This window comes from Halictus rubicundus, chromosome 6 (assembly GCF_050948215.1).
Source record: "Halictus rubicundus isolate RS-2024b chromosome 6, iyHalRubi1_principal, whole genome shotgun sequence".
In the NCBI taxonomy this organism is placed as follows: Eukaryota; Metazoa; Arthropoda; class Insecta; order Hymenoptera; family Halictidae; genus Halictus; species Halictus rubicundus.
In genome coordinates, this window is record NC_135154.1 from 13761126 (window position 1) to 13780105 (window position 18980).

The window sequence follows — 18980 nt, forward strand, 5'->3', positions numbered from 1 at the left end:
ACAAAACAAAAATCATAGTTCGTTTAAGAAAGTCCTAGAATTGTTCTCCCGATCTTTTCTGGGAGCTACAGATCGAGCAAGCAAAGGCCGTCGCGTGACCAAGAAACTGATTAAGAAAAGAATGAGTAGTATCATGCTAGATTTACGCAGCCATGCTCGTTTGGTGAGAAGCAAAGGTCCTTAAAACGATCCAGCTAAATTATCCTTAAATCCTGCTACAATAAAACACGACGTGTGTATTTTTTTGTTTGTATATTAGCGTGTGTGTGTGTGTACGTGTACGTGTGTTTGTGTGCGTGTTGCGTACATAGTTTAACATACCTGGCGTGGTGTGTCCGACACGATGTTTCTCTTTAGGTGGCTGACCTGCGCTCTGTTGACCTACGGCCGTCGCAGGATTGCATCCGGTTTCCTCGTTGGTTACTACTACCGAATCGTAACATGCAACAATGCAAAGCCAACCCACCAGACTTTCACTTAGTTAAAAAATATCTGGACCTGTACGGGCTACGAATCGTTTTATCCGGATATCTTTTTATACTCTTAGCCGCCTAATCGCCTTCCGGCGAGTAATAACAATGCTGACACCCTAATCAACGTTACGACAGAGACGACGACCACGGGAGAGCTCTTCCACTGTAAATGTCGGAATTCAAATGCAAACTCTACCGTCGAGGGAACGTTTCAAGGCGTTTCGGGCGCAAACTCGGTCCTCTTATCATCCCCCTGTGAAGGGGTGAACCGATGTAATTATCGTTGGCAGTAATTATTCGTTACGCGTTAACACTAGAACTACCGTGTCCGTCGGATTTCAGATTTTTTCTTTCAGAATTCGTGAAGTTATAGAAACACAAGGTGTCCCGAAAACATGTACTGTGATTTCTCGATATATGTCGCCAAGGCCTGGATGACAAACGTCGCGGAACTATCCCCACGACGCTGGCAAGACCCGCGTTGTTGACATATATCGAGAACACACTGTATACACTGTTCGACTTTCTGATTTTTCTTTCTTCTCAGGGTGCAATTAATTGGAAATAATGAGTGGACCAAGATTCAAACCGTGTACACATTTTTTTGGGACACCTCGTATTTTATTGAGAAACGTTTTAGTATACTTCTTTACTCGAGTACACGCCACCGTGAAAATCCTATGAATTTCGAATAAGTTTAATCCTGTTATTATCACAGTCGTAGTTGTTAATCGTCTATCGTAGTTCTAGTGTTAAAAAATTCAAGAGATTTAGCAGCGGTGTTCTGCATCGCTATAAATGTTAGAGGGCTCGCTGGTGTCTACCTATCTCTTCGTATTTGCGTCGAGAAGTACTCTTTCGTGCTGGTTATGATTTCTGCCTCGCCGAAGAGTTTTCCTCGAGAGGACACCGCTTTTTCGGACTGCAATTTTTCCAAGTGGACATGGCTTGCACCCGAAATCCTCTACGCCGAGAACTCTACTGGGGATCGTGGATCACGAGAATCGTTCCGGAAGTGTTGAAACGTTTCACTGTGTGCAAGTCGCCGGCCACATTGAACTCGCATACATTCCTTAAATTCTAAAATACACTTGGAATCTTCTCGCTCGTTGGCGCGACGCTTCCCACACGATTAATTTCGAATAAAATTATTGACGAGCGAAACATGGTACAACGAATTATCAAATAATGTTAGCCATATTGTAGGTACACACACGACGAAATAAAGTAAAGCTATCGATTACATGGCGAGTGATATTTATGCATGATCTCTACGAGTTGTGAGATATTATTTAAAAAAAATCGAGAAGCCAATTATTCTGTCTCAACAACAGTCTTTTGTGTTTCTCAACGATTCCTTTTTATTCATAATCACGTTGATCTATCTTGAAAAAAAAATAAATGAATTACAAACTGTTTATCCGAGCATTATTAGAAAATTATTTCATATTTCAATATTTTCAGATTGATCCTCGTAACATTTTCTTTTTCCTCTCGTGGAAGGGATGATCTTACAAGAGATTACTTTCTTTTTAAATAATTGGGTAATTACGTGTTTCCTCGAATGGGTCGTTAATCAACGAGATAGACATATAAGAGTGCGGTATATGGGTAGAACATAGCATAAGCCAGGTTACATGAGAACAAACATTACTCGTAACAAATAAATGCGAGATGACGGGGATATTCGTTAAGGATATAATTAAACTGTTCCGATCGATGATTTCGATATCGCTGAATGGCGCAACGCGATAGAAAATTTTTCGGTAATTATTCCTTAACGTATAGCTCCTAATTGCGAGACGTTCGTCAAACGAAATGAATTTAAATTAAACGTGTCGAAACATGACGGATAAATTCGTTCGGATTTCCAACGGAGAAATCGTCAAGCTCGTTAAAATTTGTGTTCCACGAAGTTTTGTCAACCTCATTGTAGCCTAATTCAATGGCAATTTAAATGACAGACTCACTTCTTGAGTCAGCATGCTTGAATCATAAGAAAGTGATTTCAGTGGACCGGTTAATGTCCCGATACTATCGCGTGCTGCATATTACGATGATGATATTAACGACTACCAATTACGCGTGATGATACATCATAACTCTTCATTAATCAAGACTCGAATCGCAATTTGTAAACTGCTCATGCATGAGTTTAATAATGCGTTCCATAATTAAGACATTATACGGATTTTTTCATAGGACACTGCCCGTACCCTTTGAATTTTAATTACTTTCATTACTCTCTGTTTTGCTGATACAGACACGGTTGCATAAAAACAAAAAAAAAAAAAATAATGTTGGGAGTATGCTCGATAGAAAATTCGAACGATTCAACTTTGACTTTTTTTACGTGTCGAAATCGATACGCGCGAGCAAACCAATTTGGAACCGTTTAAAAATTGATGGTTCCGTCATCAAAATCCGAACGAGTTTATTCATCACACTGGCGGAGGGTATCGGAGAACTGCAACAGCCATATCATGCTGCATCACCAAGACGTCAACATTATGGCCGAAATCGTGAACGAACAAAATTACGAGGACGTGCACTTTCTACAAACGTGGATCCTCTGAATCACTCGGAGAGATTTATTCGTCCAATGGATAATAATCTTTCGCGTCAAAGATAGCTTATCCGACTATGCTGCAGGCTGGGTCGACTATACAGTGACTAGAAACGTAGGAATCAGGAGCTAAAAATGAATGGCCACCTCTTTTTTAATCATTCATCCTGCTTATAATCTTTAAAAGATATTCTGAAAGCCAAAAGCAACGTATTTTAAATATTTCATATCTGAAGAAATGTTCCTAATAATACAGGCAATTTATCATAATTAATATTTTGTACCTTTGCCTTAAAAATCGTTTTATTCCTTATTTCTTGCGCGAGATTAATCTTCAACGAACACAACAGAAGATTAAAATACAAACAACGCAAGATCAGTCAAACATTTCAAGAGAAATCATTTTACAAAATGGTACTCGAAATTGGCAATACTTCAACGTACAGTTACAAATTTTTATGTACCCTCTAATTTGTGTGTATCATATGATCAAAGTCGCGTTCTGCAGAAACATTCTGCTCGTCGATTTAAAAATGTGAGAAGCACTAATAATCCTCTAAAATAATTAAAATATCATTCTCTTCAAACGTCTGCATCTCACGAGTTTGCGCATGCAACAAACTGCATGAAGATCCGTACAGTTCGGTCAGGGTATACCGAGCCATCGGCATTGTTCGTCTAACAAACGGATTGGCGCGAGTTTGTAGAAAGTGCAAGTGGTAAATTGCAACTTGTACTCTTTACTCTCTAGCAGAAGCGAGTCATGATATACAATACTCTGTGAATATACGTAATATACACCAGCATTCCTTACCGTGTACCTATAGAACAGAAGGGGCATTTAGACCGATAACACGGGGAAGGGGGCAGAATTGCATTGTCAATCTCTTATCACACGACGGTAACGCGTGTAACTGGTCGCAGGAAGCATTTTCTCCGAGATGTGTCACGGGGAGTTACGAAAATTCTAGTTACGGATTGTACACGGACGTTCGCGTGGATCCGTTCACTTACCGGAATGAGGAGGCGCGAGAAGGGATCGACTAGAGCTGAAGAAGGGACGCAGGGATGGCTTAGGCGTGCTGCTCACTGACATGGTGTCCAGTTCTGGACCGCTATCGGACAGGTCTTCCAGCTCGTGGAACAGATCCTCGATCTCCATATCTCCGCCTTCGGAAAACAGACCGTTGTGTTCTCTTAAAACATTTACCTTTTATCACCGGTGCTTCCAAAGGGATATCAAACTTTTACAATTTTTTTCTTTTTTTCGAACATCCTTGCACTCTTTAGTTTTACCCGACATTTTTTGTTAAGATAGGTTTAGCACTGTGCTACGTACAGAAAAAGTTTCAATAAGATCCTTCCATTAGTTACACGTTTTTACAAATTGTCCAATTCGTCGATTTCTCGGACTGTTGCCATTTTCACCGACGCTGCCAAACGGGCACGGAACTTTCACAAGTTTTTATACACTCCTTTACTTATTGCTTGAACGTGAAAATTTGTTACGAGACACAGTTACGTACACAAAAATTTTCAATAAAATCCGTGCATTATTATTGTCGGTTTCATTCTGTCGAGATCGAACAGAAATTAAAAGTGTTCTTGACTTTTTCGGAATATGATGCATATAAATATAAAGGTAATCGACTATAACATAACAAGAGAACGATCATGAGAACAACAATCGCAAAAGCCACTTCTCGTTACGTCGCTAATTAAAAACATTTTTATTTCCGCGAGAAGACGCAGGGGTTTCGTATTTTTTGGAACAGAAAAATGTCTGCCCACTCTAATTTAATTTTCGCCGTTATTAGCGGTGAATTAAATGAACAATTAATACGAGGTGGACCGACATCCGTTAACGTCGTTAACGGATTTCTCGTTATCGGAAACGGCAAACGACGACGTCCGGGAGCGAACGTTAACGCGTTCAATCAATCGTCATTGAACAATCGCGGTTGCTGATTCGGCTTTAACCGCATGTAACGAGTGAAAATTGGCTTGTATTACAAATTATTTAACGTTCTCGTTGGAACGAATTTTACCTCCGATTACCTTGCTCATTCTAATTAACTTAAGGCTAATTTACCGTGATGTGGCTGTTGAAAATTACTAAGGAACAATCGCGTTTGCCTGCCGGACACGAAAGGATGCAAGAGGTATCGGAACGTTGCAAAATCATTTATACAGGGTCCAGTTATGTCACCATTTTCTAGGCATTTCCGATAGTGCAATTAAAAAATGTTTTAGACAAAAGTTTGTCGGTACTTGGCGAGCTACGTGTTCGCATATTCTTAAATCTAAAAAAATGTTTGTTACGTAAAAAAGTAAAGGTCACCTTGACTTTTTTAAATGGCACCACATGTTTTGGACATCATAGAATTGTTCGGACCATATTTTTGGTCGGAAATGTCTAAAAAATTGTGACACAACTTAACGGGGGGGACCCTGTATATCAGACGGAGCTATTTACCTGAAAGTTTCTGCCCGATCTCCTCTTGATCCTGATCTAGATCCTCGGATACCCTAAACCGTCGCTTCAGAAGGGCTATGAACTTCTGCTTTAAATTCCTTTGCTGCAACAGCGACAATCGTTCTATTAAACGCTGGAAATCATAGAAATGACACTTTTTTTTAATGGGATCTTTGCAAAGCTCAGCGGACGTTCAGCGTTGTAGTGTATCTTGTGATCTAGTGTTGCGAAACGTAAAAAGAGATTTCGTGGAACATCGAGACCGGCCGTTCCCGCTGTTATGGTCGACGAACGCCGTACACGCAAGACGAGGCATAACAAAAACGACTTCAAAGAGAATTCCAAAAGGCCGACTCGGCGCATAAAAATAGTAAAGTAAACGTTTAGCGAGTTTAGTACACGGCTAGAGCAAAGTTTACCCCGTGTCCCGGGCACGGTGTTCCAATCATTTTCACTGCTCACTGCCACGTTTCTACGTCCGCTACAATTTTCGGGACAACACTAATTAGGCTTCCACGGACGTTAGGAGACCGGTTCTGCAAACCGTAGTTTCAAACGATTCGGCACAATATTCTCCGAACTATACAGACTTGATAAATTGTCGATCACAATTGATTCTAAATTCGTGCAACACATCGATTCTGAAATTGTGGATCTACTTTTCACAATACAAAAATGAATAATAAATGGTCCTGTTAGTTCAACAAAAGATACGTTGGAACAGAAAATATACTGAAATCGATTGACGATTCGATAAAATACACTCATGAAATAAAAAGGTTTGAACAATGATTTCTTTCCGTGGATGTATTGGACTGTATTTTGGAAATGTTCTATACACGTTCGAAATGTACAGAATAAAACTACTTCAGCGTTATGTGTCGCTTTATTTATCTTATCCCAGAATGATGGTAAGTATTATCTGAAGTACAATCCAGCGGTTGGTCGCTGATACATAAGTCAATCAGCACGTACATAGATTGTACTTCTAGTATCCGGTCGGGATAAGATAATTAAACTAATTCTTGATACTGTGTTTCCGCGAATTTTTATATAGCTCGAGGATTGTGCAAACGAAAAATGTATGAAGCTATCAGAACTAGCCTCCTAATCTCCAATCAGCATCAAAAAACAATTTCAAGTATCCGCTGAAGAATGAGTAAAAATCAGCCGACAAGTGGGCACTGTTAACGCTAATGCCAACGAATGTACGACAGCCAACAGTGTTCACATTCGATAGAAATGATCGAAATGCTCGCTGGGGCGCGAACACTGGGCGCGAAGCGGAGACACAAAAGCGTAACAAAGTGGGACAGAGTAGGTAACGGAAACGGAGGAGGATGGTCGATGGATGTCCCATGGCGTGAGGGAAGAAGCGTTCCTCGATAGGAGCGACAGGACGCGATGAGGATTTAACAAAGCAGAACTAATTCGTTTCACGCACCCTGGCGTTCGCCGGAATCTTCGCTCGGCTCTTCCGCCTGTGCATCTCGAGAGTCGGCTCGCTGTCGCTGCCCTCCGCCTCGCCTTCCGAGCTGAACTCCTCTTCCTCGTCGCTGTATTCTGGGCAAAGTCTCTCGCTCGGGTCATTCATCAGTCTTTTGTCCTGGTCGACCGGCTGCGAGCTCAACGCGACCACGCTCACTCGAGCGATAGCCACCGAGTGGCCGGCGTACTTCTCGGCTTTGTAGGACACCAGCTCCAGCTCCAGGTCCATCTGCTTCTGCAGGACCTGTGGTGCACGCAAACATCTATCCCCGTTAACATTCGCATCGATGAACGTTCGCCGCGCGAAACTCGAAACTTTGATCAAGCTCCCCGCTGGCACTACAGGTGCTAACGAGACGCAGCTCTCTTTCACAATTTTTTATACACCCTTGTACTTGTTACTTTGGCTCGGAAATTTGTCACTGGACAGTTTCAATACTGTGTCACAAGCACAAAAAATTTCAATGAGATCGTTCCGTTGATAACGTTCTTAAAAATCGTCCAATTCGGCGATTTTTCGGACGAACATTTCTACGGCTTAATTTGCCCCGTCGAATTTCGATGTTTATTGTAAAATCGATTAAACCGTTGGTTGTATCTTTATCGAATGTTTACCGATGAACCCGTGACACTTTTCTGATTGAAAGGACTCCAAACACGACCCCGTTTGGATCATAGTTACTTGTTTAATTCGTGTTGACGTAGAACCTCTATTATCCGAACTAACAAGCAAATTTGCTCGGAACTGTGTCGTGTTTCGGCTCGTTTCAATCAGAAGAATGTCGCGGGTATGGTGGTATAGATTTCAGAAATATCAACAATTAAGAACAAAAGAGTTGTATCGTAAGAGGTTAAACTAGATACTATCTCGGGCTTGCTGACGTTTGACAAGAAAAAATAAAAGATGTTCAATAGAATTGCGAGATACACGGGCTGCTTAAACATTTGTTTCTCTTCTCAACTATTTTCAATGGTTGGAAATCATACGACACTACTTTTAAATGCCTTAAACAATTTCACTGTATCGTGTTTGATCTACTAATTTTCATCACACGGCAGTAGCCGGCGAAACAAAAGAACCGAAACCTGAACCCAATACGTTAGCGACCACCCGATAATCCCACCATTGGCCTGACCGGCAAGAATTTTCCTAAACCACGGGTTGGTTCCAGGTATGCTGTGTTCATTATCGTCACCTGTACGATACAAACCGGAATAGCGGTTTGACGGTGGCGACCGCTGTCGTCATGGTTTCGGTGCCTTTAACGGTCACTTATCAAAGGGTTGAGGCTTCCACCTTCACCGGGGTGGTGTACACACGTACACACACACTCGGCTCCTATCGACTCACCTGAGCCATGTTGATGACTCCCTCGGCGAGGGTTTTGTAGCCGAGCATCGTACGATTTTTATAGCGTTTCCGTCTCTGCAGCAGTATCAGCAGCTTGTTCCCGTCCCTCTTCAGGAAATGGGGATACTGAAGAGCGAACTGCAGCTCGAGCTCGGTGTCCAGCATGCCGCTGGGCGGTATAGCCATCTCGTTCGAGCGAAGCGTCCTTTTCGAGCCGTGCATCTTCACGGCTATGCTGATCGATGTCAGATCGGAGCCTAATGGCCGTAGAACCACCAGCCGGGTCAGGGTCAGGGAGCACAGCCTGCAACACACGCGGAGACCTTTGACTTGAAATTTTCTCATTAACGACGGATTTATTAGCTAATAGATTCGGCTCGGCGATACGGCCGCTAGACACGACATCGACGACTTAATTGAAAACGATGGCATTCGGCGCGTTTCTTGGCCAACCTGGTCTACGAGAATCAACCTGGATCAAGAATCTGATCATCGTCCTTGTCTCTTTTAGCTGGCACCGATTTTTATAAATTAATTCACTCCTGTTTGTATCAGTGGTAAAATAAATACGTAGGTCCGACGACGTTTTCCCTCTGGTTTCTAAGAATTAATTGTTTACGGGTTGTAGAGAATATGAATAATTAGACGAGGGATCGAAATCAAAATTCTCTTGATCCGTTGCAGGAAACAAGAGCCAAATAAAAGACGTCTTTCAATTTTTAATAACTTTAATAAGCTGGGAAAATTGGTAAATCGATGTTCCCTTTCAAGAGTCTACAAGAATGTTTTCAATCAGCATCTTCGCTACGATAAAGACAGTTAGTGGTAAACAAATGCGAAGGATACAGACTGATTACAGTTCTCGGTGGTAAAAGCTTTCTGCACGATCCTCGAAGGATACAGACGGGTCTAATCGTCTAGGAATATCCTGTACACACATCACGAGCAGAGGCGCGAATCTATATTTCATACGGCACGGCATCGCAGTGACGTCTTCAAACGAACATGATTGTTATCGGTGTCTACGTACCACCTGATCGATACCGACAGTACCACGGTTTTTGCTTTGAGCTTCAATTCGGCCTCGTTTCTGAACCGGAGCGTCCCCGATTCCCCCCACCCCTCTCCCACTGTTTCTGAAAAGTCTGCAGCTTTTGCAATTTCGATGAGCCTTTTTCAGCATTCATTTTCCTGTACAAAGTACCACACTCCACCTCAATCCGTCGGATCTTTAATTAACGACCACCGGCAAGCCCGGTAAACATCGCCAATATCCTCGAAAAAGTTTTTTTTCGAAACGGCACCGCTCGGTTTATCTCGAACGGAATTCCATTAGGCGAACCTGTGAATGAAATTTCACGATTTACAGTTCAACTAGCTTCGGAAAGTAATTCTTGTGGGATGCCGAAGGGTTACGCTAGCAACCACAATGATAATTTATAATCTTCCAGTTTCGATTCCAAATTATTACAATTTATCGAGAGTTGATATTCGGTAATTGACATTAATCCGAAACTGTTTCGTTAACTACTCCCGTTAATCTGTATTCCTCTGTTTTTTTTTTATGTCACACTTCCGGAAATTCAACACAAAGTTTGAACTTTTGTAGGTGGGAAGTTTTGTTGCTGCATTTCGGTTTTAATTCGCGGCGGTCGCGTTAACAAAGGGCGACAAAAGATTCCATTTAATCTCGATTCCTTCGAGTTTCGCCGGGTGAGAATGCAAACTCATGCGAACTCCCGCAAATTCCCACTGCAATCGGTGCACGCTCAAACCGGAGCACACCGTGCACAACGTCAGGTAATTGAACCGATGCGTGAATAAAAGACGAGTGTCTATTTAAGCAGCGCAACGTGTTTCTTTCCACACGGGTGTGTGTGTGTGTGTGGTGTGTCTACGATGGTTCTGGGAAACGGTGACGTATCAGCACGAACGCACTGAATTCACCCTCTTTTGTCGTGCGCTGTCATCCATTATGCAATGTACTTCCTTTGCCCCGACGCGACGTCGCTGGTAAGTTTGTATTATTAGTCCGAATCGATCTGTCTTTTCCAAAGCGAGGGCTCGTCGTGACCAATCGCAAACGAGCTCGGAACGAGCCCGGAACGCGAACCGAGGACAATGCGTGTTTGGACCAGGATCGAAGCACGACGAACCACCAGGAAAGATTTCATCTTTGACATCTGAGCACGCTAAGTGATTCATCAATGTTGATTCTTGGCAAATTGGCAAGTGCAAGTCAACTTTAGTACGACGAAGTATGAGGAAAGATTTGATGTTACATATTTGTGTACGCTAAGCCGGTTATTCATTGTTGATTCTGCTGGCAAATTGGCAAACGTAAGTTTGTTTATTTTGTGGTACTGGTAAGGTGAGATGATGGGTAATTATCTAAATTTACGAGTGATTATATCGGCGCGCATTAAACGATTATTAGTTTAAGGCTGCGCAATGTTGCGGCTGTTATAAATATATCTCTAAAATATATCTCACACATGCATACAATCTCGGTCGGTAATGTAGGGATCGATTATACTCTAGGACAGCGACAGCCCCAACTTATGGGCTGACTTCTGTATATAGAATCTAAAATTTCGGAGGGTGGAGGGTAACTCTAGCCTCTACAGTGACTCAGAGCACACAGGGTACGGAGTTTCAACCCTTAAGAAGTTGGGTTTCGCACTAGGGAGCTATGGTTTACCGAATGATGAAGATAATTGTTTAGCTAATTCGATTAACACTTTACTCGATGCAGGAAGCCTGACAAAATAATTCTGGAAGGAAATTACTACGTTAGTTCACTGGACGCTCTGAAATTTCTAAAAATATTTTTCTCACCCTCAAGAGTCTCGAGGGGTTGTTGCTTCCACCCACCCGATTTGAACGGTATGTGTAAGATATATTCGGAGTGACTGTTTCCTATCAAAGTTTCATGAAAGGTGTCACAGCGCAAGGCCCAAGAGGGCTGCCATTCTGGAAAATCGATCGAAGTCTGCATTGCAACCCGAGGTTTATGACACGGCAATTACAGCAATCCCCGTTTAATAAACGCAGGCTCCTTCCCCGACGTGTCTGTTATCCGGGGAGCAAGGTGTCCTGGGAATCGCCAGCTGTTATCGTCCCTCGGTTCGCTCGTTTCTCGAGTGCAATGAAGACGTGAGTCAGAGTGACGCGAGTGACGCCGAGAGAAATGTTCGAACACGGTTCTACCAATTCTTGGGAGATAATTCCGTGTTCTATCAAAAATTTCCATTCCAAAGTTGCTTATCTTCGGAGAAAGTTGACCAAGAAATTTGTGACTCACAGATCTCCACGAAAGAATCCAATTTATCCAATACCGCCAATCCGGCTAATATAACGATCTAATTTGCCTAGTGTGATACATCATACAATATAAATTGTAATAATTGTTTTTACAATTTCGAAATCTATGTGTCAAGAAATCGATCACGATCGGCTCGCGATATCGGTCGCGATCGTTGTCTTAGCAGAACAGAAATCGTAATCTTTCCGATAAGATATCTTCGTACAAAGAAGAGTGTTCGTTTCCCTGAATACGAAGTATGTAAACAGAGATTATTAAACTGCGTTCGGTGAATAAATTTTTGCTGACCGTTGTGCGCAGCAAAGTCGGAGAAATATCTATCTGTCTTCGACGTCTGATTCAGCAAGCAATCAATGATCTTCCAGGATCAGCATACCTAATAATAGCCGATCGTTGCAATTTGCGATTTTTAATATTTTTCCCAGACTGAAAATGTACTGAATTGTTAATAAGTAAAAAACGAAGCCGCAATTTTTGTATACTTCGATTTCCTCTCACAGTCATGGAGAATCACCCCTTAAATGTTCTCCCACCTGTAATCGAACACTTTGTGTCTCCGCTTCCGGTGGTCTTCGTCACCGTTAATTAGGCCGCGTTAATTAGTCTAGGGAGAAGGCCCTCGCGGGCATCTCGCGGACCCATCGGAAACGGGAGACCCCTACAAACTAAAACTCTGAAATGGCTACCGTTCTCTTGCGATGAATGCAGACAATTTTTATTCCAGCGAACAGCGCATTTTTGCGCATCGTTCGACAAAACCCGGCGCGCGTCACCTCCGGGTGAAATGAACAGATCCCATTGCAGAAACCACTCCGGGACAGGAATCGATCTCTAAGGATCGATTTCAGGCGCATCGCCGGTGTGCATCGTCGCGAAGAAATCAACTGTGAAATGCGTCCGCGGTATCGACCAGCTCTCTCTCTCTCTCTCTCTCTCTCTCTCTCTCTCTCTCTCTCTCTTTCTCTCTCAGCGAGCGTATTCACGAGCGATGTGTCGCATGAATCACCGAACGCCGTCACAACTGATGAATGAGCTCCACCGTCAAGTACCCAGGTGAAGCCTCCCTCGCTCCTTGACCCCGCCCCCCCCCCTGCCGCACTCTTCAACACCGACGCGGCACGTGATTCGCGTACGCATCTTGACCTCGCTGCACCTCGATGCACCCCTCTGCGATGTCGTCGAGCTAATCCCCGGATTAACTGCACCGTTTTTCTCTCCTGGTCTCACTTTCGTGGCCTCCTCTCTCCGCGACCTTTTGTCCCTTGTGCGCCAATTCGTCTTCCTTCCCCTCCCTTGCGTCACCGTGACCCCCTCCTCTGTTGCATAGAGGATCTTCGTGCAGAACAGTGAATATCAACCAGAAAGAAATTCATTTTACATGTATTATCGTTTTTGTAAGGAGATGTTGAAATGGTAGGCATACCCTTATTGTCATTAATCTTCCTTTTTTTACAAGAGATACCATACACGTTTCAGACGCATAAGCAGAGATTACGACTTCTCTCCTACTCGACCCTTCCCCCTCTACGACAACATTCCCCCACGCTTCAACCACGGCCCGGTCACGTGACGCGTTTCGTCTCTGTCGGGCATGTGTCACAATGTCACGTGACTAATCCGGTACCGGTGGAGAGGGGGTAACTGTATTCCCCTCGATTCGAGTCAATTCCCCTGATCCAGCGACACTGCTCGCAAAGGGAGTGCACGATCTTCGGGGATCCGATTTAGTTGAAACTTCGCACACTTATAGTGCTCGATCTATTGTTGAGAATAGGCGAATGGCGTGCGCCAGAATTTGTGGAAGACTGTATTGCGTGTTTGCGAGCGTACGCGAGCGGTAGCGGATTGTTTAAGTAGCGTAAGTATAGTAGTGCAATTGGAAGTACAATGACTGCGCGAGTGGGAGCGTTAAACGAGGAAAGAAGCGGGCAGGAGAGCATATTACAACTTGTAAAAGTATCGTAAACCTGAAAATTAATTGTATAGAATAATAAATTGTGAACCGTGGTATGACAGACTATCTACGAACTTTTGACCGCGAAAAGAAAACAACGTCGCACAAAAATGAAAACAACCGAACTCATAGAAAACTATACACTTTTTGCTGTCAGAAATGCTGTTTAAATTTTCGCAGTTTGGCAATGACGAATGACAATCGTTGGCACGCAAGAGGGGAACAGTTTCTGCGTTGGAGCACTTCTTCGATCGCCACGTCAGTGACCGATGCTCGACACTAAATTTTCTGTTCGGCCAGCGTCGGCTACCGATGACCTATGGTACCGAATGTATCAAGTGGCAATTGATTGCGTAGCGCAAATGAAAGGGCGAGCAAAATTAGCTAGGCGCTTATCGCGCCGACACGCTGCTCGCTGTCGGCGCTCGATTTGTCAATGGCGCCGCGGGGATCGTCGGTGACCGACAGCAATAAAATTAATTACTGCTGTTGACTCGACGGGACAACAATGCTTGTAACCTCACCGATACTGTTAATTATGCGACGCGAAATGCTACGGATGTTCCGAAGATAAATGCGAAAACGCTGTTCGTCTCTACGTTATCGTACACTCGGCTTTGCAGAGTGAGGTATCTGCGAGTTCTGAGAACAATGTTAGCAACGTTCTGCTACAGTTCTAAAACAATGTCATTACTTGTTTCTATTCCAATCGTATTTACTACCCTCGCGTATGGAAATCAGATTAATAATCAATAGAAAAATCAAGGATTTGAGCAAACAAAAGCTGGGTGCAATGTTTCCCCGAAGAATTGAAAATTGTAACACGTGGTAACAGGTCGTTCTACTTTCTTTGCCCCGTCGATATCACATATCCGAGTGTACAGAAGATTTTTCTTATCTTGTCACTGCTCTAGATGTTCATTCAACGTTCGAAGAAGGTACTTCATCGTGGATTTTTGTCGGAGAAACGTAACATTCCGATATCCGAGTAGGTTCGTGGAGGATAGTCGTTAACGATTTTCGTGCCCTATCTTTTTTATCGGTCGGTCGTGGCGATCGACGAACTATGGAAACCTAAGGCGCAGGGTCAACGATAAGCTTATCGGCCCGTTTCGTGCGCAAGAGGGAGAAGATCGAGGGGGAAAAGCCTTCCAGGGCTCTCTCTCTCTCTCTCTCTCTCTCTCTCTCTTGCTTCCATTCTTAAGGAGTGTCTTTTGTTATCGTAGATATGAAAACTTCAACTTCCATGACTCACGGGTCCCACCTCCCCCCTCCTCGATTCGTATCGCGAAAACCCAGTTCCAAACTCAATTTTCTGTTTACTCTGCCCCTTTATATCGCTCGCAGTCCCGCCCGGGCGCACGGTCGCGTGTTCCAATTAAACCAAATATTAAGCTATTTCGCCTCGCAAATTGTCGCCGGATAATTCCCGAGAGTCCGTTGGTTTCGACAGCTGACGAATTTACCGTGCCGAAAGGGAAGTTCTCGCGGCGAAGTCGCTCGGGATATTCTACTTTACGTCGTTCCAATTACTCTGGAAAAGATTGGCGCAATACGTTCCCCAAAAATACACAAAATTTTCCTCACAGGGTTCAACCAGTTTAGATTTTAACCCCTTGAGCGACTAGTTCGTAACAGTCAAAGGCTCGCGTAACGAATGCCAGTCAAATTTTTAATACCTAAAAATGTTGTCGAAAATGTAACGAACGATATTCGCGCATTTTGTACGCCATTTTTTACTTTTTCAAGATGGCAAGCTACCAGCAATGACTTTTCGGACCAATTAAAGGACTTTCACACATGCGTCATATGAGTACATCAAAATGATTAAAGATCCTCGTGTAACATTTCATTCGTTTTTCCGTTACTCTTTAAATTAGCAAACATGCTTCGCTAATAACGTCAGGCTAGAAAGAAATACATTCGACAACATAAATAAGGAAGGAGATCAATCGTTTTGCAGTATACGAAGAAGTTAAATGGTCGTGACGAACCTGAATCGAGTATAAAACAGTGAAAGCACTTAATTGTCTGCATCAAGTTTATTGATAAAGTGATGCATGGACAGCAACAATCTAACACACCGGGATAAAAACAGCGAAGTCGGTTGCAACAAAAAACAGTAATGGAACACACGAAGATACACTCTAACGACGATAATTAAGTTCACAGTGCTGCAGAATATGAAAGTGCAAATTCGTGGAAGCGTCCGCGGCCTAATGAGCGGCATTAATTATGTAACTTCGCGTTCGTTTCATTGAAACGTCATGCCCGAACGCGTCCAATCAGCGTAACTCGATGACGCGCAAAGGTGTAACGAGTTCGCGCCGTCGTTGATTGGGGTTAAAACAATAATCCAGGTGCTCGTATAAACGGCGATCGGTCGTAATAAACGCGCAATTTGCAACGATCTTTCCCGATCGCAGGCCGACCGACTGCTTGATCCGCGGCCGTCTGTGTCCGATAACGTATCGGCGACACTATTCAATGACTCGCCGGGGGTAATTCGCGCCGAGATTCGCCAATTATATCGACCATTTGCATAATACGTCGCGCAGTAGCAGCAACGGCGGTCGCCAAAGTGGCAGGAGCCGTAATAGCAGGTTTCAGCGGTTAGGTCTAGTCCTCCGTCAATTATGCAAGTACTTATGCCACCCGCCGCAATAATCGTCGCATCGTCGGTGGGCAAGCTGCCTAATCACAACTCTGCCCGCGCCTATGTGTCAAACCTCTCCGAACCGATTAAACGGTTAATAAAACACCGGCCGGAGACCCGCGCAAAACCTTGGATCTTTGTCCGGTTCGTTATCTCTGGGGAGCGAATGGGATGATCGGTGGACGAGATAACAGCAACGCAATTTATCCATTGTCGCTCTGGTCCGGGCGTGAGAGACTCTTTTTTTCTCCAGGATGCTTTTATTAGTTAGCCGGAAAATTGCGAGCACGACAGGATGTATTTTTATTGCGTGCGATCGGAGATTTCGGGTTTCGCAATCCCGCCGATTCTGTATTTCCGCTTTGGGGCTTTCGATGTTGTCGGGCATCTTTGTGCATTTGCGACGTGCGCAACAAATTTTTATTGTTGTTCCGTTCTAAAGAATCTTTATTGTATCGTGTTTCTAAAGCTTCTGTATTTTGGCTCGTTCCTAAAGCATTTTTATATTTCTTCCTTTCTGAAGCATTTTTATATTTCTTTGTTTCGCAAGCATTTTACGCTTCTTTGTTTCTACAGCATTTTTATTTGATCTTGTTCCTAAATCAATTTTACTTTCACTTATTCTGAACCGTTTTTACATTTCTTTCTTTTCACAGCAATTTTATATTTCTTTGCTTCTAAAACATTTGTATATATCTTCTTTTCTAAATCACTTTATATTTCTTTGTTTCTAAAACATTTTTATATTTTTTTGTTTCCAAAGCATTTTTATATTTCTTTGTTTCGCAAGCATTTTACGCTTCTTTATTTCTACAGCATTTTTATTTGATCTTGTTCCTAAAGCAATTTTATTTTCACTTATCCTGAACCATTTTTACATTTCTTTCTTTACACAGCAATTTTATATTTCTTTGCTTCTAAAACATTTGTATATATCTTCTTTTCTAAATCATTTTATATTTCTTTGTTTCTAAAACATTTTTATATTTTTTTGTTTCCAAAGCATTTTTATATTTCTTTGTTTCGCAAGCATTTTACGCTTCTTTGTTTCTACAGCATTTTTATTTGATCTTGTTCCTAAAGCAATTTTATTTTCACTTATTCTGAACCATTTCTACATTTCTTTCTTTTCACAGCAATTTTATATTTCTTTGTTTCCAAAACATTTTTATATATCTTCTCTCTTTTCTAAATCATTTTATATTTCTTTGTTTCTAAAACATTTTTATACTTTTTTGTTTCTGAAGCATTTTTATATTTTTTTGTTTCTAAAGTTTTCTTATTCGATCTTGCTCCTAAAGCATTTTCATTTTAACTTATACCGAACCATTTTTACATTTCCTCCTTTTCGCAGCATTTTTATTCTACTTTGTCTTCAAGGCATTTTAATTCCACTCTGTTTTTACTGGGTTTTTATTCTCTTCTGCTCTTTTTAAGGCGTTTTTTCCCGAGAACCACGGCACAGCAATTAAAACTAACGGAAGCTGATTGAAATTAGAAATTACACGAGCAGAAAGTTCTTACGGCGCTCTTCCTCGCGACAAGAAAAGAACGGCTCGGCGCGAAAACGAAAAAGCCGGAGGTTTTAATTGGCAAACAGCGAAATTTCGCGCGTCGGGAGGTGGTCGTTGCGAAATCGATGTGTACAGAGTATCTGCCGGCGCGATTCAAGGGCGTCTGTACGATGGCATTCTCCGGCTGCCGATCCTCTGCCAAAATGCTATCTAAAAGGAACTCACGTAATGACAAAGCCCAGCGCCTGTGTGTCGCCGGCTTACACCGGCAGAAATAAACCAAACGATAGTATTAACTTGCGCAACACGTTAATTTAACTTTCACAGCTAGTCAGCTGCTCTCTGCTACGCGCACCGATCCTCGGATCCCGAGGAAATTTTTGCTTTTCCCTTGTCTCGATTTGCGAAGACATTGTCCCTCGAGCGTGGAGGATCTTTTCCAATTAAACACGGTGAATCATGCGATCCGAATGATTCGTATCTTCGCCAGCGTTGATAGCGGAAGAGATTAATGACTGGAGCCTCTGACAGCGTTTCCCTGAAGATCGGACTACGGATCTTGATGCAGAACAAACATTTCCTGCATCCATTAAAAAAGAAAAGTGGCAGTTGGATAGTAATGCTTTTCCACGTTCAACAATTTTAACAAATCCGGAATAATGCATCGATGTTCGTAAATTTTCTGAATTCTTCCACTATTTCTGATTTTGTGGGATCTTTTGGGGACAACTGTTCGGTGTCGATGTGCAAGTTCGATAAACAAGGCAGTCGATGTGTTAAACAATCTCGACAGCTGTCCTTGTAAATCATTTCATTTTTCAGATATCCCCGAATCGAACACTCGAGGGGATTTAGATCGCGCGATGGAACAGGCCACTTGATTGGTCTCCCGCGGCTCATCCCACCTGTCCGTGTGACGCGCGAAAAAATTCTTCGCTCGTGCAAAAATCACCGGAAGTCCATCCCGCGCGAAATTAATCGCTCGATTAACATATTGCCAATCACCGGCGTCGTGCCAACCCGTTCGCTCGGGGATTTCGTCTTCGGAATTGATTGCAGCGAATTGTACATGGATTTTTCCAATAAATCTTTCCTTTCTTACAGATAAATCACTTTTCTTTCTTACAGAACGCAAATCTGATTAACGCCGAGCGACGCGAAGAAAATGAATGGCGAG

General features: G+C 42.8%; 1 protein-coding gene across 7 annotated transcripts in view; it reads right to left on the bottom strand.

Annotated features, from left to right (window-relative positions):
• The window catches only part of Krt95d (phosphofurin acidic cluster sorting protein KrT95D), a 71154-nt gene that overhangs the window by 15432 nt on the left and 36742 nt on the right, over positions 1 to 18980 (bottom strand). For 3 of the 7 annotated variants that reach the window (XM_076790056.1, XM_076790059.1, XM_076790062.1), the window contains exons 2-6: positions 8355 to 8658; positions 6960 to 7247; positions 5516 to 5648; positions 4054 to 4209; positions 322 to 426 (exon numbers count right to left, since the gene is read on the bottom strand). In XM_076790056.1, coding sequence (XP_076646171.1) covers positions 322 to 426; positions 4054 to 4209; positions 5516 to 5648; positions 6960 to 7247; positions 8355 to 8658 — 986 coding nt within the window. The remainder of the gene's footprint in view (positions 1 to 321; positions 427 to 4053; positions 4210 to 5515; positions 5649 to 6959; positions 7248 to 8354; positions 8659 to 18980) is intronic. The other 4 variants (XM_076790058.1, XM_076790060.1, XM_076790057.1 and 1 more) reach the window with 3 other exon arrangements.